Below are 26,914 nucleotides of genomic sequence, written 5' to 3' on the forward strand. Positions count from 1 at the left end.
TTCCGCCGCTTCGTCAACGTGCTGTGACGTATCGTCAGTTAACTGATTAATATTCCTGTCGGACAGTGTAGTAACTCTGTGAAAGGTATGAAAATAACGGTGTTAAAGCAGTAAAAAACGAGCTTGTTAGCTAACAAACAGCTTTGTGTGGTGAAAGCCGACATTAAAGATGACAGTTAGCTTGTTAAGGAAGAAAATACGTGACGCAGCTGAACTGTTCAGGATGTGAAGCTAACGGACGGCACGAGCTACCCGTTACTTATTCTCACTGTTGTCATGTGTTTAATATTGATTTTTTTATTATTATTATTGTTGTTTGATATTGTTTAAGCGATATTACTGCATTTCAGAGACATTAATTTGCCGTTACTGAATAAAATGTCCTTGAATTTATCAGTCATTCAACCGGACGTTATCGCTCCAAACTTGGGGCGTTTCAAAATAAAGGCTCACGTTGGGTTTCATATTTTAGAGTTGAAGAAAACGGTTGCTGGAGCTTATTTTGGAGATAAAACAGCGCGGAAAGTTGCTTTTAGGACCTATATTTTATATCAGCACGGCAGGTTCACCTCAGGGCACCTGACCCACAAAGAGCTTCTAGATTATTCATTTCTGGTGGCATAAAACAGTTTAATCATTTAATTTATATCAATTGTTCCATAATTAGTCATTAGATTATATCTTATATTCCCTTTTTAAGCTTTAAATTGAATCTTATTTACTTTTTCTTGATGTTGAATAACATATTCTTATTATTGTCTGTTTTTTTCCTGCTTTTCTACTTTTAGACGTGATCACATTAATTTTTTGGGGATTAGGATTTTTTTTAAACTGAATTTCTTATATTAATTTGACTCTTTTGGTAACTGAAAGCAGTTTTAACGTAAATGTACAAAAAAAAATGTGCTGCATTTCAGAGACATTAATTTGCCTTTACTGAATAAAATGTCCTTGAATTTATCAGTCATTCAACCGGAAGTTATCGCTCAAAACTTGTGGCTTTCAAAATAAAGGCTCACGTTGGGTTTCATATTTTAGAGTTGAAGAAAACGGTTGCTGGAGCTTATTTTAGGGATAAAACAGCGCGGAAAGTTGCTTTTAGGACCTATATTTTACATCAGCACGTAGGTAAAGTGGAGGCAGGTTCACCTCAGGTACCTGTTGACTCTCAGGACTAAAATTAGTGGTGAGATTTGGTGTTTCTCTGTCCTCTTTGGAGGTAATGAACATGGAATTTACTTAAAAGAACCAGGGAAGCTTGGGATCCAACCAGCATACGTCTAAATGAAAGATGACCGTAATAATGATGACAGTGTTCAGATTTCCTGTGGTTGGAAGCAGTTGGTTGTGTTCCTGATTGGTGCTTTTATTTATTCTCTGGGTATTTTTTCATTCTCGTTTTCTTCTGTTTAGTTTTTAGTTATTTTCTCAGTCCTGATCTGAGTTCAGTTTCTGGTTTATTCTCTCTCAGCTTCACCAGTATTTGTTCTCGGTCTGGATTTATTCTGGTTTCTGTTGTCAGAGTTTGTGCTCAGTTTAGTTTCCGGTTTTATTTTGAAAGTCTGTTTCCTGTTACTCACCTGGTCTCACACGTGTTTCCTGTTAGGTGATTATATCCTGTCACTTTAATGTTTTCTCTGTCAGTTTCTGGTTCTTCATGTTTTCTTCTTCAGATTTTGGATTTTTTTTAGTTTATTGGAGGTTCTGCCTCTGGATGGTACGTTTTGGGGTCCAAACCGCTCCACTTTAACCAGGGACCACAACAGATTTGTTATTTAGAAATAACTAGCATATCTTTAACAATAGAGCATTCTGCATCAATATAATTTCCTTTTAATAAAGTATTATTGGGACAAAAAGGGTCGGGTTTGATTATGCCATCCAACAAACAGGGCTTCTGTTTCAGCACCGGGGGGTAAATAATGGCTTTGCCCTGAAGGTAAAATCATTTACAGATCAGTCAAAGGTGGAAGAAGCAGTTGGAGTCGTTCATTTCTACCAGACGTCTTCATAATTAGATTATTTTCTATCATTTTTCTTGCTGTAAACGCAGCTGACGGGTCCTGCCTCCAAAGCCCGGCAGCAGCTGCTGTTCTACAGAGGAAACTCTTTGGTTTAAGCAGTTTCAGAAAAGATTTCGACTTTAAATATCTGCTTGTTCAGTAGAAGCTGAATAAAAAAGGACCCGTAACCGTGTTCCCGAACCACACTGTGCTTTCCTCGTGTCTTAAACATTTTTAAACACACTGTTGCTTTAGTTTTGTACCGAACTCTTCCTCAGTTTTGTCCACTTTCTGACCCAAACTTCCATCCTCAGACGGCAGGTGTTTGTTTCTGATCCCGTCCAGTCAGGCAGAGAGAGGACGACTCCTCATCAGGGTCCTCTGATACACCAGGTAATGAGCATAAACAGGTTGTAACACACCCACATACATGGGCTGCGTTCGAAACCGCATACTACATACTACATACTGCATACTGCATACCAGTGTTGTATAGTAACGAAGTAAAAATACTTCACTACTGTACTTAAGTATATTTTGGAATACTTTGTACTTTCCTTGAGTTTAAAATTTTTTGACAACTTTCACTTTTACTTCACTATATTTCCGAACTTAATTGCATACTTTTACTCCGATACATTTTCATTGTTCGGTTTAGTTACTCGTTACAAAAAGAGAGAGAGAGAGAAAAAACGCAACAGTGTTTTGACCCCATGCATGTTATGCCTGCCCAAAGACGTGGAAATTCTATCTTACAGAAACTCCCTTTTTTAGGTTTTAAGGTAGTTTTCCTCTTCAGATGCCAGATAAGCTGCAGTTCCCTCCCAATTCTTTTTTTCTTTTGTATAATGACCGGTTGTGTGTGCAGCTCCTATAGCTTGTGAAGTACAGTAAACGTAACAGCTTTTTTTCTTGGTGATGTTGGCCGCATTTTCTGTACTGAGTTATTACCTCCACCAAGGAGGTTATGTGATTGCCCGAGTTTGTCTGTTGCTTTGTCTGGATGTTCGTTCGTCTGTTCGTGCTGCAATCTTGCGACCTGCCACAAGGTGGCGCGACCTGCCACAAGGTGGCGCCACCTCCACAAGGTGGCGCGACCTCCACAAGGTGGCGCCACCTCAAGGTGCCAAAGCCAAACAGAGCCAAAGCCAGACAGAATGCATAGTGCGTGGATTTGCTTGCACGGCAACCCAGTGTGCATAACTGCATATAGCGTAATAATAACGGCGAACACTGCTTCCCGACAAAACATTATAATAATAATAATAATAATATTAATAATAATAATAATTAATAATAATAACGGCGAACACTGCTGTTCAATAATGAACAACATATGGGTGGATAAAAAAAAAAAGCGCTTATAAAACAAAGCTTCCTTGGCGGAGGTCTGCACTCTCTGAGTGCATTTCTAGTTTTATTTATTTTTTAGAAAGGTTTACAAAAGGGGTTTCAAACTGGACTCCCTCTTCAGATGCCAGATAAGCTTCAGTTTTCTCTTATTTTTTTCTTTAAATTTGGTTTATAATGATGGCAATAACAGCAGCAGCCTCTTTTGTTTAATTTTTTTCTTAATGGTGTAATGTACGCCTCATTTTCAGCACTGACCTTACTTGAAGAAGAAAAACTTAAAGGTTCACAAAGTTTGTATTTTCTGTCTAAACCTGGTCTAAATTTTGCCTGCACTTGGTTGTGTGCAGATTTTAAGTATATTTGACCTTCAAAGTTTACCAAAATATAAAAAATGTCATTAATTTTCCTTGTTTACTTTTTACTTATACTTTTCATTACATTACTTAAGTACATCTATTTTTACAGTAACTCTCATACTTAAGTACAAGACGTTTCGAATACTTAAAGACTTTAACTCAAGTAACATTTCAGTCAGTGACTTGGACTTTTACCAAAGTCATATTTTGGAGGGGAACCTATACTTTTACTTGAGTGTGAGATTTCAGTACTTTATACAACACTGGTACATACTACATACTACATACTCATCGATCAGACAGTATGCAGAGCGTTTACCCACAATGCATTTCGCTCCTGCCCGAGCCGAAATCAGCCGGCCTGAAGCTGATTTCTCTTAAGCTCTAAACTCTGTAAACTTTAGCAACATTTGAAACATTTTCAGGTGAGAAAGTAGTCGTTTAGATCCCCAACGTGTTGAAAACCTGACAAAATACCGGCTGTTTAAAATTTTGTTCCCACGAATTCGGCGCTACTAAAGCTAGCCGCAGTGAGCAACGCACTTCCTGTTATTTTCACAAAATAAAATACCCGTTGCCTTTTATCATAGGGAAAGCCATTACGATACAATTGGTGCTTTTGTTTTGAAAACAGGAAGTGAACCTACCCTCGTTGTAGCTAGCTTGAAACTGCCGTTTTGACAGGAAATGACGATCGGCGACGTCACGTTACGTTGCATCTTGGGTAGTTTGAGTATGAGTAGTAACCTCATGATGCATACTCAACATTTCGGAGAATCTAGTATGCATCCGGGAACTTCTCGCTTACTCAAACTCGCATACTAACTCAAAAAGTTAGTAGGAGTAGTAGGAGTAGTAGGAGAAGTAGGAGAAGTATGTGGTTTCGAACACAGCCACGGATGTATTATATTAACTGGATAAGACCCTGCAAAATGGCCGCCGTTGATTTCAATGGAGTTGCTCGCCTGGCGCATACGCCGAAAAAGTTTCTGACTTCCGACAACATTTATCCCTCAAATTAATTTTCAAAAAGAAGATTTAAATTTGTTGTAGAAAACTGTTATAATTGAAAAACAAATCTGGAAACAACAGAACACCTATTTTATGAACGTGAGACTGTTCAAAATGTGTGGAAATCTCTCCATGACTTATTATCGTCCAGCTCCATAAACACTGATTTCTGGTCTTTTAAAAAACATCCAAGTTGGTGTAATCCTCAAAGATAAAAAAAAACAAAACAGAGTTCTTGGTAAAGAACCTCATCATCACTAAATATTATATTCACAAGTGTCAATATGCCAAATCGCATTGCATTAAAAAATGATATATCCTTGTTACAAAAATGTCTGAAACATGTAAATAATCCCCATGCAGATAAATTATACACACTCATAGCAAATCTTAACCTGTCCTAACCCCTTGTAACTGTTTAGAATGGACTTACCTTTTCTTTTCTCCTTGTTTTTTATTATTTATTATCCTCTTTTTTTTATCTTGTGCATCTAAGATCTTTCAATGTTTATTTTTCTATAAGCGATAGCCCACACTACAATAATTGATTTTTTTTCAATTTGTACTATGTGAGCAGGTGTGAATATGTGAAGTTAAAAAACCAAAAACTGTTTACTTTTGAGTCATTGTTCTGTCAATGTGACATGTTTAAATAAATTTAAAAAAATAAATAGATAAATTTAGTTTTTTCTAAATATACCATACAAAGATTAGTAAATAACCGCGGTTACAGCTGGAGGCGTCCTGTGAGCAGTTTTACAGGCATCTCTGTTACTGTTGCGGTTTATGGGGAAAACTGCTTTTCGGGCCACAGGGGATTTGTTGTTGTTGCAATACCACGAGTGGCCACTGGGGAAGAATCGGCGTGGTTCTCCAGCTGCACCCCAGGACAGAGGAGAGACCTCTGAGCACACACAGGCTGAGAAACAGCTGAGCTGGACTTTAATAACGCAGATTTCTACACCTTTATGTGTTTATTATTGCTGCTTCTGTTTTATTATTTACTGGTGTCTTTATTGCTTTTATGCGATGCTGCCAAAGTCAATTTTGTTGTGTAGAAATCATACGAATCTTATTAAAATCTTATTTATCTCATTTTCCAGCGAGTAAAACAATCTGATGTGAGGTGAGCCAAACGCTTTGGGGTGAACTGAGGCAGGCTGGAGTTTAAACAACCTGTAAGGAAGGAGGAATCATTTACATTTCACCTCAACCTCGACAGATGGAGAGTTTAAACGTCTTAAAGTCGTGGCCGTCGTTCCCAAAAGGAGTTTCACCTGAGATCTAACTGCTAATGCAGTTTTTTTTATTTAGTTTTTGACTTGTTATTCAATTAGATGTTTATTAGTTTCATTCTACTTCAATATTCATCCAGTTTCATTTCAACAATCCTTCTGTTTTTTGGAGGATTTTAACCTTGGTGGAGTCTCTTTGTCTGGTTTCATGTTAAGTGATCTTTAAATTTACCCCAGATGGTGCAGCTCATGCCTAATTTTGGGCAAATTGAGCCACAGAATCACTTTTTATAATAAAACAAAGATTAATTCAGATTATTTAAATTGATGAGACCCATTCTGAGATTAGTTAATTTGACTTCTGCCTCATTTTCTCTCATCTTGAGGAGCAGAAGTTAAAAATAGCCCATCTTACCCCTTTTTATTTAGATAGATGAGTTTGTTCAACACTTATTGACCAACTCAACCCGCATTTTGATCTCCAAAGTACATAAAAAGTTGCATTTCTAAAGCACTGCTGAGTTGGTGTAAGATGGAAAAGATGCAGAATGTGAGACGATACCTGCTGTACATAAACAGGCCGAATTATCAGATGATAACGGATAAGATGGAAATCCTGTGGGTGAAATCAGACTTTACACCAAACCGATGGGCGATAGATTTAAACTACGGGTAAGAAAAGGCTTAACAGGGTGTGATATCATGAAGAAAGATGACGTTATGAGCTTTCAGAGAAGATTACTCACTGGAAAAAGAAGACTTTTATCGATATAATAAAGAAAAAACAGCAGGAAGGCCAGCAAATCCTACTTTTCCTGTCCTACTTTTAATAAAAGCTTACAAATGGGAGATTATTCGAGGATTCGCTGCCCAACTATACAAGTTCCAAGACAATTTGAAAGGCTACTCAGCAAAATATATGAAGAACAGGTGGGAGAGAGAAGGAGACCTTATAGTTTCAGCTGATGAACGGCTGTAAAAATGGTGTCGGATGCTGCTTCATCATCATTTATCATAATAATTATGATTGCAATGAATTAAATTCCAATTGGCTTGAATTGGACTTTATTATTTAAGTGCCTTGAGATGACATTTGTTGTATTTGGCACCTTATAAATAAAAATGAATTGAATTTAATCGAATTTATATTAAATCAAATCAAAATCAAATCAAATGTATTTATATAGCACATTTCATGTATAAACAATTCAAAGTGCTTTACATAAAATAAAAGCATTGCAGCAGGGAAGCATTAAAAATACATAAAATAATATGAAGAGAAACAAATAAAATCTTTTAAATGAATTTAAAAACAAGCACAAGGCAAATTAAAACAATTAAGGCAAACTGTCAAAACTGTAACCTGTGCAGGAGGAAGTTTGGTGGTCAAATATGTCCAGATATCCAGGTAATTATTGGAGGGAAATCCAGATTATCTTTAAACCACAGATACAGTTTGAATTCAGGTTTTATTTGTGGAATATTAAGATGATTCCTGCTGAAGGTGGACATTTCTGTACGATGCTGAAACCCCTTTAAGACCTGATAAAGTGGGACACATTGATGTGTTTTATTATGACCATAACTGTATGTTTTTCTCCTCTGAAGCATGATGTCTGCTGGGAGAATCACCAGGAGTTCCTGTGGATTTTTCAGAAGCATCTCCAACTCCTCCACGAACAAAGGTGAAACCCAAACACACACATATGCGTCGTGCTTCTCCTCGTGGGCGTTTGTACGAGGTCATCAGGAACATCGAAGGAAGCGCTGTTTGCTTGAAAGTTCAGAGAGACAGGAAGAAGGGGGCAGAGAGAGGGGGAACAACATGCAGCACAGGGCCATCAGATGCAGGACTCGAACCGGGGCCAGCTGCACCCACTACGCCACGGACCACCCCTGTTTTATTATTTATTTTATTTAGTAAAAGTCTGTTGCTGTCTGCTGTGGAACCGGAAAAGAAAGTAATCGGCGGATCCACCAAACACGGAGAAGGGTACGGAACTTTTACTCGGCCATTTTCATTTTAAAGTTCTTCCAGACGGCGGAGTCGACAGAACCAAAGTCATCTGTAAACACTGCCAAGTTGAATTGTCTTCTCAGCGTAGTAGTTCCAGTCTAAAATATCACTTAAAGGCAAAACACACAACTGATAGCAGCAAGTCATTCAAGGAAACAGACAGTGGAGCGAGGCTTCTACATAAAAACTACAGAAAGATGCTGATGTTAAAAGTGTGTTTGCACAACAAATGTTATGGCACTTTCATTCATATGGCAGCACATTTAAAATAAAACTAAATACTAAAAGCTATACACTACTTTTGGATTCTGCGTACAAATAGGATTAATCGTGATTAATCAGGGAAATCATGTGATTAATTAGATTAAACATTTTAATCGTTGCCCAGCCCTATTAAAAAGTGTTTTTCCTGCCTTTGAAATGAAATGAAATTCAACCTGTTTGTCAAACTGTTGTCTGTAACGAACAAATCCGAACGTTTTCTGACTGTTGCCGGAGGAACAAACCACTGATCCAACGTTTCTGCGTCTTTGGGGAAGATTAAATGGCTGGACTCACTCGCCCTCACCGCCACGGTTTGGAGGAAAGATGTCGATGAAAGGAACCAAATGTAGACCAGTAAATGTTGGCGAAGACAGGAGGTCAAAGGTGAAGCGAAGTAACTTATTACTTAACGAAGAGCAAAGCAGAACCGGAAACACATGCAAACTAAAACTGGGAAAGGGGTAATCCTTTTCAAAGATTAACCACCCCTAACTCCTCTGCACTCAAACATTAACCCTATAAAAACAACCATTTGGGCAGCAGTGTCTGAGTATCCAGCCCTGCCTTGAGCCACTCAGAGGAGAAAGTAGTCGATCGTGTTCTGAGATGCAGCAGCCAGCTAATTTAGATTGTCTGAGTCCTGCTGAACTGAGACTGTTGATCAGGCAGAAAGATCCCAGAATAAGTGCGACGACTGGATTAGCCAACGGTAAGAGTCCGTTTATCACCTGTATGTGACGATGGGACTTTAAGGGCCGTGTATACTCTCGCAGCAGTGTGTCGCAGGTATGACGCAGTTATTTTTGATTTATGCCCAATTTTGAAGCGCGGTCTGCGCTATGTTAATCCCACGCCACAACGCAAGAGGGACAATCACGAACAAGCTAGGATTGTGGGTGTGGTGAGTGGCGACTGGACGAATGCGCACTTTGATTGAGATGCAGCTGATCGATCTAGAAATAGAAGAAATATTGCTACTACTGGAGCTGGCAGAGAGGCAAAAGAAGCGTCACGGTTAGCACGGTTAGCGTCACCGTTAGCCGGTTAGCAAACCGGAAATACGCAGAGTGTAGAGCGGATGTAGAGTTGACCAATCAGAGGCCTCCTTTCTCTCCTCCCTGCAACGATATCTGCGGCACTGTCTGCGGTCAGTTACAATTTTGGGGAGGTGCACCAGAGTGTCTGCGTAAGGGTGCGGGGCATATCTGCGTTAACTGCGATACACACGCAGGCGACCTGGTTTCCGACCATAAACAGGCCTTTACTCCTGCAGTTATTTCTGATCTGTTCTTGAAATTTGAGATAAAAGGGAATAATGAATTTTTTTTCATACTGAGATGACAAAAATGTTAATTAGAACTTTCCTATTTTCCACAAGCTTATGTTTGTTATAGAAGTAAGTACGGAATGATCAGGAACTCAAAACAGGGCTGCAGCTTGTTGTTTTGTAGGTTTTATGTTATGTGTAATTCTTCTTCTTCTCATTGTTATTATTATCTGCCCCTATCCACACCCCACCCATCGCAGCTCCATCTTACATTGCCTTTTCAATGCATCAGATTAGCCAATTCTTTCATTAAAACTTTATTCATCCCTGAAAGTAAATGATAAATCTGCCCGGATACTCTTAAAGCTGAGCAAAGAGCTGTTCCTGCAGCCAGGTCTCTGCCTGATATTCCTGCTTTGTCCTCATTAGGGCTCCAAGCTCGTCCATTTTATCCACCTGTGATCTCACATTTCCCATGATGATCAGGGGAAGAAATGCTTTAAACTTCCTCCTCCTTTTCCTCCATTTTGTTCCTGCTCTGCATCTTAGACGTCTCCTCTTCAACTCATCTTGATTTGCTGGTGGTGGTGTTGCATTTAGATGCTAAATGTCTTCGGATCCACTAATTATGTGTGTGTTTATGTTCTCTGACATGCAGGCATCCATACACACAGTGTGTTTGGGTGTATGTGTATCTATATTTTAATAATTGTTATTGCATTGATGTCTACAGCCATAATGATAAAATGATGGTTATTGTTTCTGATCCAAATCGTGGGTTTAGCTGACCTCAGAAACAGAGGACGTGGTTAGAAATGTGTGTCTTTTTGTCAGGTTACCAGCAGGCGAACGTCGTCATCCTGCCCGCTCATCTCGCCGATGACTTTGAGGCTTTCTGTCGCAGTAATCCCGCCCCCTTGCCGCTCCTTTATCGCAGCCAAACAGGAGAGACTTCCTGTCCACCTCTGGCTGGACATGCAGACATCAGGTAGGACACACACCTGCAGAATAAAACCGATGTTCTGGTCACTTAGTTAATTTACTTCAGCTGTGTTCACTTCCTGTTTGTTGTGTATTCAGCTGTGTTCACTTCCTGTTTGTTGTGTACTCAGCTGTGTTCACTTCCTGTTTGTTGTGTACTCAGTTGTGTTCACTTCCTGTTTGTTGTGTACTCAGTTATGTTCACTTCCTGTTTGTTGTGTACTCAGCTGTGATCACTTCCTGTTTGTTGTGTACTCAGTTGTGTTCACTTCCTGTTTGTTGTGTACTCAGTTGTGTTCACTTCCTGTTTGCCGTGTACTTAGCTGTGTTCACTTCCTGTTTGTTTTGTTCACTTCCTGTTTGTTGTGTACTCAGTTGTGTTCACTTCTTGTTTGTTGTGTTCACTTCCTGTTGGTTGTGTACTCAGTTGTGTTCACTTCCTGTTTGTTTTGTTCACTTCCTGTTTGTTGTGTACTCAGTTATGTTCACTTCCTGTTTGTTGTGTTCACTTCCTGTTGGTTGTGTACTCAGTTGTGTTCACTTCCTGTTTGTTGTGTTCACTTCGTGTTTGTTGTGTACTCAGCTGTGTTCACTTCCTGTTTGTTTTGTTCACTTCCTGTTTGTTGTGTACTCAGTTATGTTCACTTCCTGTTTGTTGTGTACTCAGCTGTGTTCACTTCCTGTTTGTTGTGTACTCAGTTGTGTTCACTTCCTGTTTGTTGTGTACTCAGTTGTGTTCACTTCCTGTTTGTTTTGTTCACTTCCTGTTTGTTGTGTACTCAGTTATGTTCACTTCCTGTTTGTTGTGTTCACTTCCTGTTTGTTGTGTACTCAGTTGTGTTCACTTCCTGTTTGTTTTGTTCACTTCCTGTTTGTTGTGTACTCAGTTATGTTCACTTCCTGTTTGTTGTGTTCACTTCCTGTTTGTTGTGTACTCAGTTGTGTTCACTTCCTGTTTGCCGTGTACTCAGCTGTGTTCACTTCCTGTTTGTTTTGTTCACTTCCTGTTTGTTGTGTACTCAGTTATGTTCACTTCCTGTTTGTTGTGTACTCAGCTGTGTTCACTTCCTGTTTGCTGTGTACTCAGCTGTGTTCACTTCCTGTTTGCTGTGTACTCAGTTGTGTTCACTTCCTGTTTGTTATGTACTCAGTTGTGTTCACTTCCTGTTTGCCGTGTACTTAGCTGTGTTCACTTCCTGTTTGTTTTGTTCACTTCCTGTTTGTTGTGTACTCAGTTATGTTCACTTCCTGTTTGTTGTGTTCACTTCCTGTTTGTTGTGAACTCAACTATGTTCACTTCCTGTTTGTTTTGTTCACTTCCTGTTTGTTGTGTACTCAGTTATGTTCACTTCCTGTTTGTTGTGTACTCAGTTATGTTCACTTCCTGTTTGTTGTGTACTCAGTTGTGTTCACTTCCTGTTTGCCGTGTACTCAGCTGTGTTCACTTCCTGTTTGTTTTGTTCACTTCCTGTTTGTTGTGTACTCAGTTATGTTCACTTCCTGTTTGTTGTGTACTTAGCTGTGTTCACTTCCTGTTTGCTGTGTACTCAGTTATGTTCACTTCTTGTTTGTTGTGTACTCAGTTGTGTTCACTTCCTGTTTGCCGTGTACTTAGCTGTGTTCACTTCCTGTTTGTTTTGTTCACTTCCTGTTTGTTGTGTACTCAGTTATGTTCACTTCCTGTTTGTTGTTTTCACTTCCTGTTTGTTGTGTACTCAACTATGTTCACTTCCTGTTTGTTTTGTTCACTTCCTGTTTGTTGTGTACTCAGTTGTGTTCACTTCCTGTTTGTTTTGTTCACTTCCTGTTTGTTGTGTACTCAGTTATGTTCACTTCCTGTTTGTTGTGTTCACTTCCTGTTGGTTGTGTACTCAGTTGTGTTCACTTCCTGTTTGTTGTGTTCACTTCCTGTTTGTTGTGTACTCAGCTGTGTTCACTTCCTGTTTGTTTTGTTCACTTTCTGTTTGTTGTGTACTCAGTTATGTTCACTTCCTGTTTGTTGTGTTCACTTCCTGTTTGTTGTGTTCACTTCCTGTTTGTTGTGTTCACTTCCTGTTTGTTGTGTACTCAGCTGTGTTCACTTCCTGTTTGTTTTGTTCACTTCCTGTTTGTTGTGTACTCAGCTGTGTTCACCTCCTGTTTGTTGTGTTCACTTCCTGTTTGTTTTGTTCACTTCCTGTTTGTTGTGTACTCAGTTATGTTCACTTCCTGTTTGTTGTGTACTTAGCTGTGTTCACTTCCTGTTTGCTGTGTACTCAGTTGTGTTCACTTCCTGTTTGCCGTGTACTTAGCTGTGTTCACTTCCTGTTTGTTTTGTTCACTTCCTGTTTATTGTGTACTCAGTTATGTTCACTTCCTGTTTGCCGTGTACTTAGCTGTGCTCACTTCCTGTTTGTTTTGTTCACTTCCTGTTTATTGTGTACTCAGTTGTGTTCACTTCCTGTTTGCCGTGTACTTAGCTGTGTTCACTTCCTGTTTGTTTTGTTCACTTCCTGTTTATTGTGTACTCAGTTATGTTCACTTCCTGTTTGTTGTGTTCACTTCCTGTTTGTTGTGTACTCAACTATGTTCACTTCCTGTTTGTTGTTTTCACTTCCTGTTTGTTGTGTACTCAGTTATGTTCACTTCCTGTTTGTTGTGTACTCAACTATGTTCACTTCCTGTTTGTTGTGTTCACTTCCTGTTTGTTGTGTACTCAGTTATGTTCACTTCCTGTTTGTTGTGTTCACTTCCTGTTGGTTGTGTACTCAGTTGTGTTCACTTCCTGTTTGTTTTGTTCACTTCCTGTTGGTTGTGTACTCAGTTATGTTCATTTCCTGTTTGTTGTGTTCACTTCCTGTTGGTTGTGTACTCAGTTGTGTTCACTTCCTGTTTGTTGTGTACTCAGCTGTGTTCACTTCCTGTTTGTTGTGTACTCAGCTGTGTTCACTTCCTGTTTGTTGTGTACTCAGTTGTGTTCACTTCCTGTTTGCCGTGTACTTAGCTGTGTTCACTTCCTGTTTGTTTTGTTCACTTCCTGTTTGTTGTGTACTCAGTTATGTTCACTTCCTGTTTGTTGTGTTCACTTCCTGTTTGTTGTGTACTCAGTTGTGTTCACTTCCTGTTTGCTGTGTACTTAGCTGTGTTCACTTCCTGTTTGTTTTGTTCACTTCCTGTTTGTTGTGTACTCAGTTATGTTCACTTCCTGTTTGTTGTTTTCACTTCCTGTTTGTTGTGTACTCAACTATGTTCACTTCCTGTTTGTTGTGTTCACTTCCTGTTTGTTGTGTACTCAGTTGTGTTCACTTCCTGTTTGCCTTGTACTCAGCTGTGTTCACTTCCTGTTTGTTTTGTTCACTTCCTGTTTGTTGTGTACTCAGTTATGTTCACTTCCTGTTTGTTGTGTACTCAGTTGTGTTCACTTCCTGTTTGTTGTGTACTCAGTTGTGTTCACTTCCTGTTTGCCGTGTACTTAGCTGTGTTCACTTCCTGTTTGTTTTGTTCACTTCCTGTTTGTTGAGTACTCAGTTATGTTCACTTCCTGTTTGTTGTGTACTCAACTATGTTCACTTCCTGTTTGTTTTGTTCACTTCCTGTTTCTTGTGTACTCAGTTATGTTCACTTCCTGTTTGTTGTGTACTCAGTTGTGTTCACTTCCTGTTTGTTTTGTTCACTTCCTGTTTGTTGTGTACTCAGTTATGTTCACTTCCTGTTTGTTGTGTACTCAGTTGTGTTCACTTCCTGTTTGTTTTGTTCACTTTCTGTTTGTTGTGTACTCAGTTATGTTCACTTCCTGTTTGTTGTGTTCACTTCCTGTTGGTTGTGTACTCAGTTGTGTTCACTTCCTGTTTGTTTTGTTTACTTTCTGTTTGTTGTGTACTCAGTTATGTTCACTTCCTGTTTGTTTTGTTCACGTCCTGTTTGTTGTGTACTCAGTTATGTTCACTTCCTGTTTGTTGTGTACTCAGTTTTTTTCACTTCCTGTTTGTTGTGTATTCACAATTAATTCATTTTGAATCAGCGTGACAGATCTCAACACAACGTGTGTGTTTTGTGTGCATAGGACGGATATCGCTCAGTACTGCGTATATGAGGAGGGTCGTTTGGTGAAAACAGTTTCCAGTCTGCAGAGTCACAGCAGCGAGTCCAGGTTTGACAGCAGAAACTCATTTAATGTGGAGATGATTCGTTTAAAATCACTGATTTCTGGTATTTTCCTGCTTCTTTCTTTCAAAGCAAACAGAAATTAAAATGACATTCTGCAGCTTTTACTTTTGTTTGTGGCTAAGTTCAAGTTGTGTTCACTTCCTGTTTGTTTTGTTCACTTCCTGTTGGTTGTGTACTCAGTTATGTTCATTTCCTGTTTGTTGTGTTCACTTCCTGTTGGTTGTGTACTCAGTTGTGTTCACTTCCTGTTTGTTGTGTACTCAGCTGTGTTCACTTCCTGTTTGTTGTGTACTCAGCTGTGTTCACTTCCTGTTTGTTGTGTACTCAGTTGTGTTCACTTCCTGTTTGCCGTGTACTTAGCTGTGTTCACTTCCTGTTTGTTTTGTTCACTTCCTGTTTGTTGTGTACTCAGTTATGTTCACTTCCTGTTTGTTGTGTTCACTTCCTGTTTGTTGTGTACTCAGTTGTGTTCACTTCCTGTTTGCTGTGTACTTAGCTGTGTTCACTTCCTGTTTGTTTTGTTCACTTCCTGTTTGTTGTGTACTCAGTTATGTTCACTTCCTGTTTGTTGTTTTCACTTCCTGTTTGTTGTGTACTCAACTATGTTCACTTCCTGTTTGTTGTGTTCACTTCCTGTTTGTTGTGTACTCAGTTGTGTTCACTTCCTGTTTGCCTTGTACTCAGCTGTGTTCACTTCCTGTTTGTTTTGTTCACTTCCTGTTTGTTGTGTACTCAGTTATGTTCACTTCCTGTTTGTTGTGTACTCAGTTGTGTTCACTTCCTGTTTGTTGTGTACTCAGTTGTGTTCACTTCCTGTTTGCCGTGTACTTAGCTGTGTTCACTTCCTGTTTGTTTTGTTCACTTCCTGTTTGTTGAGTACTCAGTTATGTTCACTTCCTGTTTGTTGTGTACTCAACTATGTTCACTTCCTGTTTGTTTTGTTCACTTCCTGTTTCTTGTGTACTCAGTTATGTTCACTTCCTGTTTGTTGTGTACTCAGTTGTGTTCACTTCCTGTTTGTTTTGTTCACTTCCTGTTTGTTGTGTACTCAGTTATGTTCACTTCCTGTTTGTTGTGTACTCAGTTGTGTTCACTTCCTGTTTGTTTTGTTCACTTTCTGTTTGTTGTGTACTCAGTTATGTTCACTTCCTGTTTGTTGTGTTCACTTCCTGTTGGTTGTGTACTCAGTTGTGTTCACTTCCTGTTTGTTTTGTTTACTTTCTGTTTGTTGTGTACTCAGTTATGTTCACTTCCTGTTTGTTTTGTTCACGTCCTGTTTGTTGTGTACTCAGTTATGTTCACTTCCTGTTTGTTGTGTACTCAGTTTTTTTCACTTCCTGTTTGTTGTGTATTCACAATTAATTCATTTTGAATCAGCGTGACAGATCTCAACACAACGTGTGTGTTTTGTGTGCATAGGACGGATATCGCTCAGTACTGCGTATATGAGGAGGGTCGTTTGGTGAAAACAGTTTCCAGTCTGCAGAGTCACAGCAGCGAGTCCAGGTTTGACAGCAGAAACTCATTTAATGTGGAGATGATTCGTTTAAAATCACTGATTTCTGGTATTTTCCTGCTTCTTTCTTTCAAAGCAAACAGAAATTAAAATGACATTCTGCAGCTTTTACTTTTGTTTGTGGCTAAGTTCAAGACGTCACCTGTGAGGATCTCAGGGAATTCCCATGCTGCTTTGCGCGCAATTTCATTCACGCTGCAAAGGCAGCCTGGAAATCACCGCCCTTATTTTTGAGTTAGGGAACCAATCACAGAACGGGGGGGGGGGGGGCGGACGATGACGACGTCTATGCGCGACACCGAAGCTTGTAGAGTGTTAATCCAACATGGCAGCGGACACAACGTTACCGTTCGATGCAGCCTTAGAAAGTGTTTTAAGTAGCTTAGAACGCAAGTTTACTTTTAAAAATCGCCATCGTCTTCTCATATACAGTAAAGCGTCTTCTTCTTCCTCGTCGAATTTCTGTAGCTCTACATACGTCATCTGGTATAAGTGATACAATTGGCTTTGAATCGCGCGCAAAGCAGCATGGGAAGAACCAGACGCCATTTGATAGACATTCGTAGCGCCCAATAAACGGCTCTAGGCATTCGTAAACCACGCCTCAAATACGAGAAAATTTACACCTAGTTCCCAGACCACCATCTCATTGAGATGTGGACGGGTCAGCCAGGCAATCAAACCACCTCCTTTGAGGCCAAATGTGTTTTTTAGGGCTGGGCAACGATTAAAATGTTTAATCTAATTAATCACATGATTTCCCTGATTAATCACTATTAATCGCATTTGTACGCAGAATCCAAAAATGAATCCAAAAGTAGTGTATAGCTTTTAGCATTTAGCTTTATTTTAAATGTGCTGCCATATGAATGAAAGTGCCATAACATTTGTTGTGCAAACACACTTTTAACATCAGCATCTTTCTGTAGTTTTTATGTAGAAGCCTCGCTCCACTGTCTGTTTCCTTGAATGACTTGCTGCTATCAGTTGTGTGTTTTGCCTTTAAGTGATATTTTAGACTGGAACTACTACGCTGAGAAGACAATTCAACTTAGCTGTAAATGCAGGAGTTTTTTTTTAATTTATTTTGAAATATGTGCTTTTATTTTGAAACAAGTAAAACAGGAAGTAGCGCCGGTTAGCTCCGTGAGCTTCACACCTGTAGCGGTGATGTTACCTGCTAGTTTATCTTTATTTTATTCCTCCATGCTTCGTGGTGTTTGCTGTAACTGTGTGAATGTGATGCATTCAACAGACTTTTACAATAATAAAACCTGCGTTAATGCACGATAAAATAATTATCGGCGTTAACTAATTAACAAGTTAACGCGATAATAACGAGTTAACTCACCCAGCCCTAATGTTTTTATTTATGAATCATAAGGAATGAATCAGACAGGGACAACACGAGTGGGATGTTTTTAGAAGTTAAAATGCTTTAAAAAACGCCATTTTGTAACATGTTACGGTTTTATTAGATTTTTATGAAGCACATGACATCATCCCAAAGCCTGAGCTGCATCTGACCTGAAGTTCGAGCTTATTTTTAAACCAGTGTCAGGGCTCATCCTTCAGGATGGGGTCAACACCTCAGTCATTCAGGAGGTTCTCAGAGTCGAGTCGATGCTCCTCCCACCTGGTCCGGAGTCAGCAGCAGAGACTGGATGGATGGGGACTGGAAAGCTTTGCTCGTCCCTTTTTTACGGTGGCCGACACGTGCAAACGTCAAAACAAATCCAGTTGTAAAACGCTGCAAGAGAAAAATGCGACAATCACAAAAACGGCCTGAGCACACGCGACGCAAACGCCAAAAGACAAATACAAAAGAGAAACGCGCTGCATTATCAAAATTCAAACACACATGCAAGAGAGAAAAACACAACGGAAGTTCCCCAGGCCACTGGGGGGTCTCGACATGTGTGGGATAGGCCAGTGATACTCACTATTTTTCTCACAAGAGCCACATTGGCAGCAAAATCAAGGGAAGAGCCACTTTTACCACAACATACTAAAGTCCCCTTTTGCAAATCTGCATTTCTACATATAAAACATCCCACAAAAAAAGAAACAACACAGCCAATACATTTTCAATTCAGACCACATTTACCTTAATACTGGGATGAAGCTGGCGTGCATGTCCTCGACTTTCTTCATGCTGTATTTGTAGTTTGTTGTTGTAATCATAGTGAGACATTCAGGATGAGCATGGTTTTTGTGCTGGTTTTTGCCCTTTTTTTATTAAAAACCGATCCATTGTGCCTGCATCTCGCGCTGCCTAAAGGAGCTAGCGTGCACTGTGGTTTAAGCGGGCTGCGTTGCCAGGTTTAACAGTTCCCCCTTTAGGAAACACCATTAAGCCTTAATTAATACTTAATAATAATACATAATACTACAAAAATGCCAACTTAATAAAAAATACTTAATAATGTGCAGTATTCGCTGTGTGTTATTTGAAAAAGATTATTGTTATTGTTACCATATGTTATAAGCTACTGTGCCAGCCGCCAGTTAAAGCTTGATGAGGCACGCAATGAGTATCTCTGCGATAGGGGATCGACTATGAGTGATCGACCATCGTAACGAAGGAGAAGAAAGTCAAAAGGTACGTTGTCCTTCATGTCTTTATGTCAAGTGTTTAAAAAAGACGTAAAGGACAACGTACCTTTTGACTTTCTTCTCCTTCGTTACTCCTCCGATCTCCCACAGTCGATCCCCTTTCCCAAAGGTCGAGACCCCCTCGTGGCCTGGCGAACTTCCGTTGTGTTTTGAGTGAACTTGCAGCGTTTTACTGTTAGATTTGTTTTGCCGTTTGCACGTGTCGGCCACCGTACTTTTCTGACCGTGGAAAAGAAAAAGCACACACAGCCGTACCTTCTGGATCTGAGCGCACAGGCTCCTCTGCTGGTCCTCTGTGACTCCTCACAGCTGTTGCTGTGTGCTGTGATTAAAGTAGTGCAGATATTTGGTGTCGTCAGACCGTTTCCTGTCCAGGAGAGGCGGCAAAAACAGGTTAAACTTCTTCTTTAACTTTTAGTCTAAATCACGGCTGGAAAGAATGAACAGATTACACATTAACCTTGGAGCACCCACAGTTGCAGATATGCAACAAGCTTTTTATTTATTTACATAATTTATTTACATTATATTTTCATTTATATTTTTATTTACATTACATTATTTGATTTTTTTAAATTTACATACATTATTTACATTCATGTGTAATATTTTTTTACATTACATTTTATGTGCCGACAGTTGTCACAGCATCATTCTGTTGGCTCAGTGAATTACACTCTGCTTTGCGGTGGTCTGTTCTTGTTCGTTCTGGTCTCGTTTGGTGTGGTCTGCTTTGTCCACCTTTCACAGCGGTAATGGGAGCTCAGCTCTCCAAATTGTATTATTACAAAATTAATCAGGAAAGCCCACAGTTGCAAATATCCAACATTGCCTAAAATGATCAAAAATAGCCCAATTCTCAAAAATATTGGTTTATTCCCACCCAAAAAGATGCAAGAAGAGCCTAAATGATTTTTTTCAATGATTATTCATATGCTTGGGTGCTACAAGGTTAACAGCACGAAGAGTCTCCCCAAATGTTTGTTATAGAGGGACAAATGTCGCAAGTAGCTGTTCTTACACAACGTCAGCCGTGGGCACAACGACAGTGATGAACTTTAACAGCTCGGGAAGTTACAAAGTCCGAAAAAGGACTGAGCTTAAGCTGCGTCCCGCTTCTGTGGATAAACTGTTAAAACATTTAGAGAACTTCTTCCCCATTTATGAATTCTGCATTAAAAGCAGCATTTATCAACGATAAATGAAGCGAGTTGGAGGAGATTAAAGGTTCTTTGTTGTCTTTCGGTCCCAGGACGCCGTCGGAGCCGCAGGCCGGGCGCCGCGGCCCGCTGGCAGACATGGTCAGCTTCTACCTGGGCTGCAGTTTTGGCTTCGAGGGTAAACTGAAGAGAGCTGGCGTCCCTGTGAGGAACGTGGAGCAAGGCCGCAACATCAGCATGTACAGGGTATGACAAGCTTTTAGTTCTGAAACTCCTGAAACGCCATTTCAAACAAAAAGAAATGGTTTGGTCTGACCACAGTACACGTTTCCACCGTGTGACGCTCCATCCCAGACGCCTCCGAGCCCAGAGAAGTGGACCAGGCTAACATCAGGCTAACATCAGGCTAACACCAGACTAACACCAGGCTAACATCAGGCTAACACCAGGCTAACATCAGGCTAACACCAGGCTAACACCAGACTAACACCAGACTAACACCAGGCTAACATCAGGCAACACCAGGCTAACATCAGGCTAACACCAGGCTAACACCAGGCTAACATCAGGCTAACACCAGGTTAACATCAGGCTAACACCAGGCTAACACCAGGCTAACACCAGGCTAACATCAGGCTAACATCAGGCTAACACCAGACTAACATCAGGCTCACACCAGACTAACACCCGGCTAACATCAGGCTAACACCAGACTAACACCAGACTAACACCAGACTAACACCAGGCTAACACCAGGCTAACATCAGGCTAACATCAGGCTAACACCAGACTAACATCAGGCTAACACCAGGCTAACACCAGGCTAACATCAGGCTAACATCAGGCTAACACCAGGCTAACACCAGGCTAACACCAGGCTAACATCAGGCTAACACCAGGCTAACATCAGGCTAACACCAGGCTAACACCAGACTAACATCAGGCTAACACCAGGCTAACATCAGGCTAACACCAGGCTAACACCAGGCTAACATCAGGCTAACACCAGACTAACACCAGACTAACACCAGGCTAACATCAGGCTAACATCAGGCTAACACCAGGCTAACATCAGGCTAACACCAGGCTAACACCAGGCTAACATCAGGCTAACACCAGGCTAACATCAGGCTAACACCAGGCTAACACCAGGCTAACATCAGGCTAACATCAGGCTAACACCAGGCTAACATCAGGCTAACACCAGACTAACACCAGACTAACACCAGGCTAACATCAGGCTAACATCAGGCTAACACCAGGCTAACATCAGGCTAACACCAGGCTAACACCAGGCTAACATCAGGCTAACACCAGGCTAACATCAGGCTAACATCAGGCTAACACCAGGCTAACATCAGGCTAACACCAGGCTAACACCAGGCTAACATCAGACTAACATCAGGCTAACACCAGGCTAACATCAGGCTAACATCAGGCTAACACCAGGCTAACACCAGGCTAACATCAGGCCAACACCAGGCTAACATCAGGCTAACACCAGGCTAACACCAGGCTAACACCATGCTAACACCAGGCTAACATCAGGCTAACATCAGGCTAACACCAGGCTAACATCAGGCTAACATCAGGCTAACACCAGGCTAACACCAGGCTAACATCAGGCTAACACCAGACTAACACCAGGCTAACATCAGGCTAACACCAGACTAACACCAGACTAACATCAGGCTAACATCAGGCTAACACCAGACTAACACCAGGCTAACATCAGGCTTCTTTTCTGCACAGTAAAGCCTGTGAATGGAACTCTGTATATCGTGGCGATTGCCTCCTTCTAGTCTAATTCAGGCTTAAAATACCAAACTGGATAAATGTCAACAAATTAAAAGAAGTTAAAGAGACTAAACATGAACTTTCTTGTGCTCATATAGTCTGTGATTTGATAAAGTTAATATAAGTCCCAACTTTTTCCTTTTCAGGATCGTAGATTCAAAGCAAATTGTAGCATATCAGAAGCTTTGTGTTCATTTTACCCAGATGTTCAACACAAAGTCGCCTATTATCTGAATGTTTATCAGTGAATTCATTGATGCACATGTTAGTTTGACTAAAAAATTAAAACTTTCAGTGTTTCGGGCACTAAAGTAAAGATATATGTATGTGTGTGTGTGTGTGTGTGTGTGTGTGTGTGTGTGTGTGTGGGTGTGTGTGTGTGTGTGTGTGTGTGTGTGTGTGTAGACCGCGGTGTGCTGCGTCCCTGCTGGGGCGTTCTGCTGCCCCCTGGTGGTCACGATGCGTCCCGTTCCAGCCGCTCTGCTGAATGCAGCAGTGGAGGTTACTCACCTTAACCCGCTGGCTCACGGCGCTCCTGTACACATCGGAGACCCAGGTGCACACCTGCACACACACACTGTATTCACCTGAGAAGCTCAACACCTTCATGGGTGTTTGTTGCTGCTTCCTGTGTGTGTGTGCAGCTCTGCTGGGGATACACGACCTGTCCAGACCGGACTATGGGGAGCCAGTGGAGCTGCAGCCCGGGGATGTCTCCGTCTTCTGGGCCTGCGGGGTCACCGCTATCGAGGCGATACTCAGCAGCAGTGAGGATTATCACTTCCTAAAGCCGTATTTGTTTCTGAAATGATTCTCAGAGTCTTCTCTGATTAACTTCTTTGTGTTTAGAACCAAACACAGAATCTGAAGCATCACCACTCAGTGAAAGCTGCTCCAGAGTCATGTTTCCCATCCTGTTCCATCAGCTTCCTTTTAAGGACCTTTCTTAACGCTTTGTTTGTTTGTTTGTTTGTTTATTCAGTCACACAGTAAACAACAAATGTGTTCAGTACAATCACAGCATTTTTTAAGTGCCTGAAAAGGCTACAGGCTGAAGCGTAATGCTTATATTTAAGCCTGTCCTGTTGAACAAAATTAAGCTACCCATCAGCCTATATTTTTTACAAATACTAAAGTAAGAAGAACAATAATAGTAAAAAGAGAAAAGACAAAAAACAAAAAACAATCAGAATTGCATCCAATAAAGTAAAAAAAAATATAAAGAATAATGAAGCAAAATCATAAATAAACACAAAATCCTTCACAAATTATAAATACTTGTAGCCCTCAAAAATTGCTTAAGAAACCATCCTTTTGAAAACCAAAAATGTTTACAGTTTCTTACATTTATATTAGCATCATTCCATAATTAAAACTGAAACTTTGGGAACTAAGGATGCTGATTGTTGCAGTTTTTCAGAGGAATCTGGGTCCATTCCTGCTGAAATAACCACGGAGCTCCCGGTTCAGCAGCTGGAATTGAACCGTTTTTGTACGCTGTGTATTATGGGATGTGGGGCTGTACGGCTCCTGTGAGAGGACAGAAAGAAAAAGAACGGTATCATTTGAATCTATTAAATGCAAAGCAACACAATAGAACCCATTTTCTTGTTCGGGCTTTTCCTTGTTGGTGTTTAACTTACTTCCTGCTTTATTTAGTAAGAGGCTGTTTTGGTGAAGACTAAAAACGAATGAAGCTTGTGGTACTGCAGCACATTGATGCTCTCCTGTTTTATGATGAAAAAATAAAAACTTTAATGGTTTTTCTTTGGTAGGTCGAACCAAAGCTGCTGAAACGTCTTTTGAGTGTTTCACAGCATCTGTTTAGATTTGTTTATATTCTCATTTCTTTGGACTTATGTCTGTGGAATAAACAGTAAGATAAAATCAAAGGATGAACACATTTAACTTGGTAAACTGACACATTTCTCTCATCTGGCAGAGCCTTCGGTGGCGTTCAGTCACTCACCGGGCTGCATGTTCCTCACCGACATCCCCGACTCTCCTTCCTCTGACGTCATCAACTCTCTGAACGCAGAACCCGGTCCCGAGCTGACCCCCCTCTGCTTCCCCGTATCCCACAATCCCTCCATGTACAGCCTGGTGTCCAAGGCAGCAGTGGCCAAGATCAGAGAGCTGGAGACGATAATCGGAGACGATCCAGGTAGAAACGTTCAGGGAAAAGGATTTCATTTGGCTGCAGGCTTCACTGTACGTTTTCTTTCATTGTTGACGTGAAAATACAATTTAGTTCAGCTTTTAGGAAAGCCCACAAGAAGAAGTTTTAAAGGTGACATATTAAGCCCATTTTTAACAAGCTGATGAGATTATCTGAGGTCTTATTGAGCTGTTTGAGAGGGACTTTGGGTAAAATAACAGGAACAGGAAGGAGTTTTACACCTCAGACGCCCTGATATATGCTCCCAGGAACAGGAAGAAGGAGTTTTACACTTCAGACACCCTGATATATGCTCCCAGGAACACGAAGAAGGAGTTTTACACCTGCTGGTGACTTCAGACGCCCTGATATATGCTCCCAGGAACAGGAAGAAGGAGTTTTACACCTCAGACGCCCTGATATATGCTCCCAGGAACAGGAAGAAGGAGTTTTACACTTCAGACACCCTGATATATGCTCCCAGGAACAGGAAGAAGGAGTTTTACACCTCAGACGCCCTGATATATGCTCCCAGGAACAGGAAGAAGGAGTTTTACACCTCAGACGCCCTGATATATGCTCCCAGGAACAGGAAGAAGGAGTTTTACACCTGCTGGTGACCTCAGACGCCCTGATATATGCTCCTAGGAACAGGAAGAAGGAGTTTTACACCTCAGACGCCCTGATAAATGCTCCCAGGAACAGGAAGAAGGAGTTTTACACCTGCTGGTGACTTCAGACGCCCTGATATATGCTCCCAGGAACAGGAAGAAGGAGTTTTACACCTCAGACACCCTGATATATGCTCCCAGGAACAGGAAGAAGGAGTTTTACACCTGCTGGTGACTTCAGATGCCCTGATATATGCTCCCAGGAACAGGAAGAAGGAGTTTTACACCTCAGACACCCTGATATATGCTCCCAGGAACAGGAAGAAGGAGTTTTACACCTCAGACGACCTGATATATGCTCCCAGGAACAGGAAGAAGGAGTTTTACACCTGCTGGTGACCTCAGACGCCCTGATATATGCTCCTAGGAACAGGAAGAAGGAGTTTTACACCTCAGACGCCCTGATAAATGCTCCCAGGAACAGGAAGAAGGAGTTTTACACCTGCTGGTGACTTCAGACGCCCTGATATATGCTCCCAGGAACAGGAAGAAGGAGTTTTACACCTCAGACACCCTGATATATGCTCCCAGGAACAGGAAGAAGGAGTTTTACACCTCAGACACCCTGATATATGCTCCCAGGAACAGGAAGAAGGAGTTTTACACCTCAGACGACCTGATATATGCTCCCAGGAACAGGAAGAAGGAGTTTTACACCTGCTGGTGACCTCAGACGCCCTGATATATGCTCCCAGGAACAGGAAGAAGGAGTTTTACACCTCAGACACCCTGATATATGCTCCCAGGAACAGGAAGAAGGAGTTTTATACAATATGTCACCTTAAAATGTTCAACATTTTAGCAGAAACATGACTTAAAACATCATCAGATTAGAGTTTGTCTCGTTTCTCTCTTCAGGTCAACGAGGCATCAGAGCGTTATTTGTTCAGGATGAACTTCTTCGCTCCTGCCTGGCGCTGTCCCACTCCTCCTCTGTTGCCATAACAACTGGATTTCCTACCCACTACATGCACAGGTACCCACACGTTAACGCTGCCTCGGAAAAGGACTCATCCGCCGTTTTTTTTTTTGTTCTAGCGCAACCTGCAATTCAGATGGTTTGCGTCCTTTTTTTTAGCCCCCCTGACGAAACAGACGGCCCACCTGGAGCCATTGCCATGGCGACCATGCTGCTGTCTCTGGGGAAACGGGTGACGCTGTTGACGGACAGGAGAGCCCTGGAGATGAATCGAGCCCTCGTTGATGAAGCAGTGAGGACGGGTGAGCCTGAACGGAGCTTCTGTGGTTTTTAAAGAGAGTCGTGTTCACCGTGCGGTTGTGTCCTTCAGGGGTGCTGAAATCTGCCATCCCATTGGTCACCTATGAGGACGAGGGCCCAGACGCTGCGCTGAACTTCCTGTGTCACCATGGAGACGCTAGCAAACCCAGGTTAGCCGATCGATAGTCCTGATTTTACTTCCACAGGTGGACGTTTAGTCGTTTAGAGGCTAAACACAAAACTAGGGCCGGGCGAGTTAACTCGTTATTATCGCGTTAATTATTTAACGCCGATTAATATTTTATCGCGCATTAACGCAGGTTTTATTATTTATTTTATTATTGTAAAAGTCTGTTGCTCACAGGCTTTTATTTTGTAAAAGTCTGTTGCTCACAGGCTTTTATTTTGTAAAAGTCTGCTGCTGTCTGCTGCGGAACAGGAAAAGAAAGTAATCGGCAGATCCACCAAACATGGAGAAGGGTACAGAACTTTTACTCGGCCATTTTCTTTTTTTTTTCCATTTTCTTTTTTTTATTAAAATAAAAAGAACAGAGGGATGTAACAGAAATGTACATGGTATGTTGGGACATCAACACCTGGGTTTCTTTAAACAATTGAATAGAATATTAAATAAAATAAACAGGAGACCGAGCAACCTCTTCCTTAGACCGTAGAGCTGTGTATCAGATTATGAGAAAAACTGAAACAAAACAAATAAATCCCAAGAGTTAAAGAAATAAATAAATAAAACAAACAAAAAGACAGAACACCACCACAAAAACCAAATCTATCAATTTGTTAACTCCACGAAATCTGTCCGTGACTGTCTTACATAGGAGACCCATTCTGACCACAACTCAATAAATCTGTTCATTTGTAGGCGAAGTGAAAAAGTAAAACGCTGCCAATATGCAGCCCATTGATTGGATGCGAGACTCCGGTTCTTCTCACAGATGTTTATTAAAGGAGAAGTTCACTATTTAAGACCTTGAGTCCCAGTTCCAGCTTGTTTATCAAGAATAAGAAATGAGGAGACCATTTTCACAACAATAGCTCATTTCTATCCATTTTGGCTGTTTTCGCTGGTCCATCCTGCTGCTACAGACAGGGTTCCATTGGGCACTGTGTTCAATGTCCTTAAAAC

General features: G+C 41.0%; 1 protein-coding gene and 1 long non-coding RNA gene across 2 annotated transcripts in view; both read left to right on the forward strand.

The window, feature by feature from the left end:
* Positions 1–7,578, forward strand: LOC142365833 (uncharacterized). The gene is made up of 3 exons (XR_012766662.1): positions 1–85; positions 2,318–2,396; positions 7,567–7,578. It is a non-coding gene; the product is annotated as an uncharacterized LOC142365833 (long non-coding RNA).
* Positions 7,579–8,150: 572 nt separating this feature from the next.
* dglucy (D-glutamate cyclase) overlaps positions 8,151–26,914 on the forward strand; it is a 34,790-nt gene continuing 16,026 nt past the window's right edge. The window contains exons 1-10 of the mRNA XM_075447568.1: positions 8,151–8,948; positions 10,341–10,494; positions 14,530–14,616; positions 20,018–20,171; positions 22,128–22,278; positions 22,367–22,489; positions 23,665–23,886; positions 25,410–25,527; positions 25,630–25,772; positions 25,841–25,940. Coding sequence (XP_075303683.1) covers positions 8,846–8,948; positions 10,341–10,494; positions 14,530–14,616; positions 20,018–20,171; positions 22,128–22,278; positions 22,367–22,489; positions 23,665–23,886; positions 25,410–25,527; positions 25,630–25,772; positions 25,841–25,940 — 1,355 coding nt within the window. The 5' untranslated portion in view covers positions 8,151–8,845. The remainder of the gene's footprint in view (positions 8,949–10,340; positions 10,495–14,529; positions 14,617–20,017; positions 20,172–22,127; positions 22,279–22,366; positions 22,490–23,664; positions 23,887–25,409; positions 25,528–25,629; positions 25,773–25,840; positions 25,941–26,914) is intronic.

This window comes from Odontesthes bonariensis, chromosome 17, assembly GCF_027942865.1.
Source record: "Odontesthes bonariensis isolate fOdoBon6 chromosome 17, fOdoBon6.hap1, whole genome shotgun sequence".
Classification (NCBI taxonomy): Eukaryota; Metazoa; Chordata; class Actinopteri; order Atheriniformes; family Atherinopsidae; genus Odontesthes; species Odontesthes bonariensis.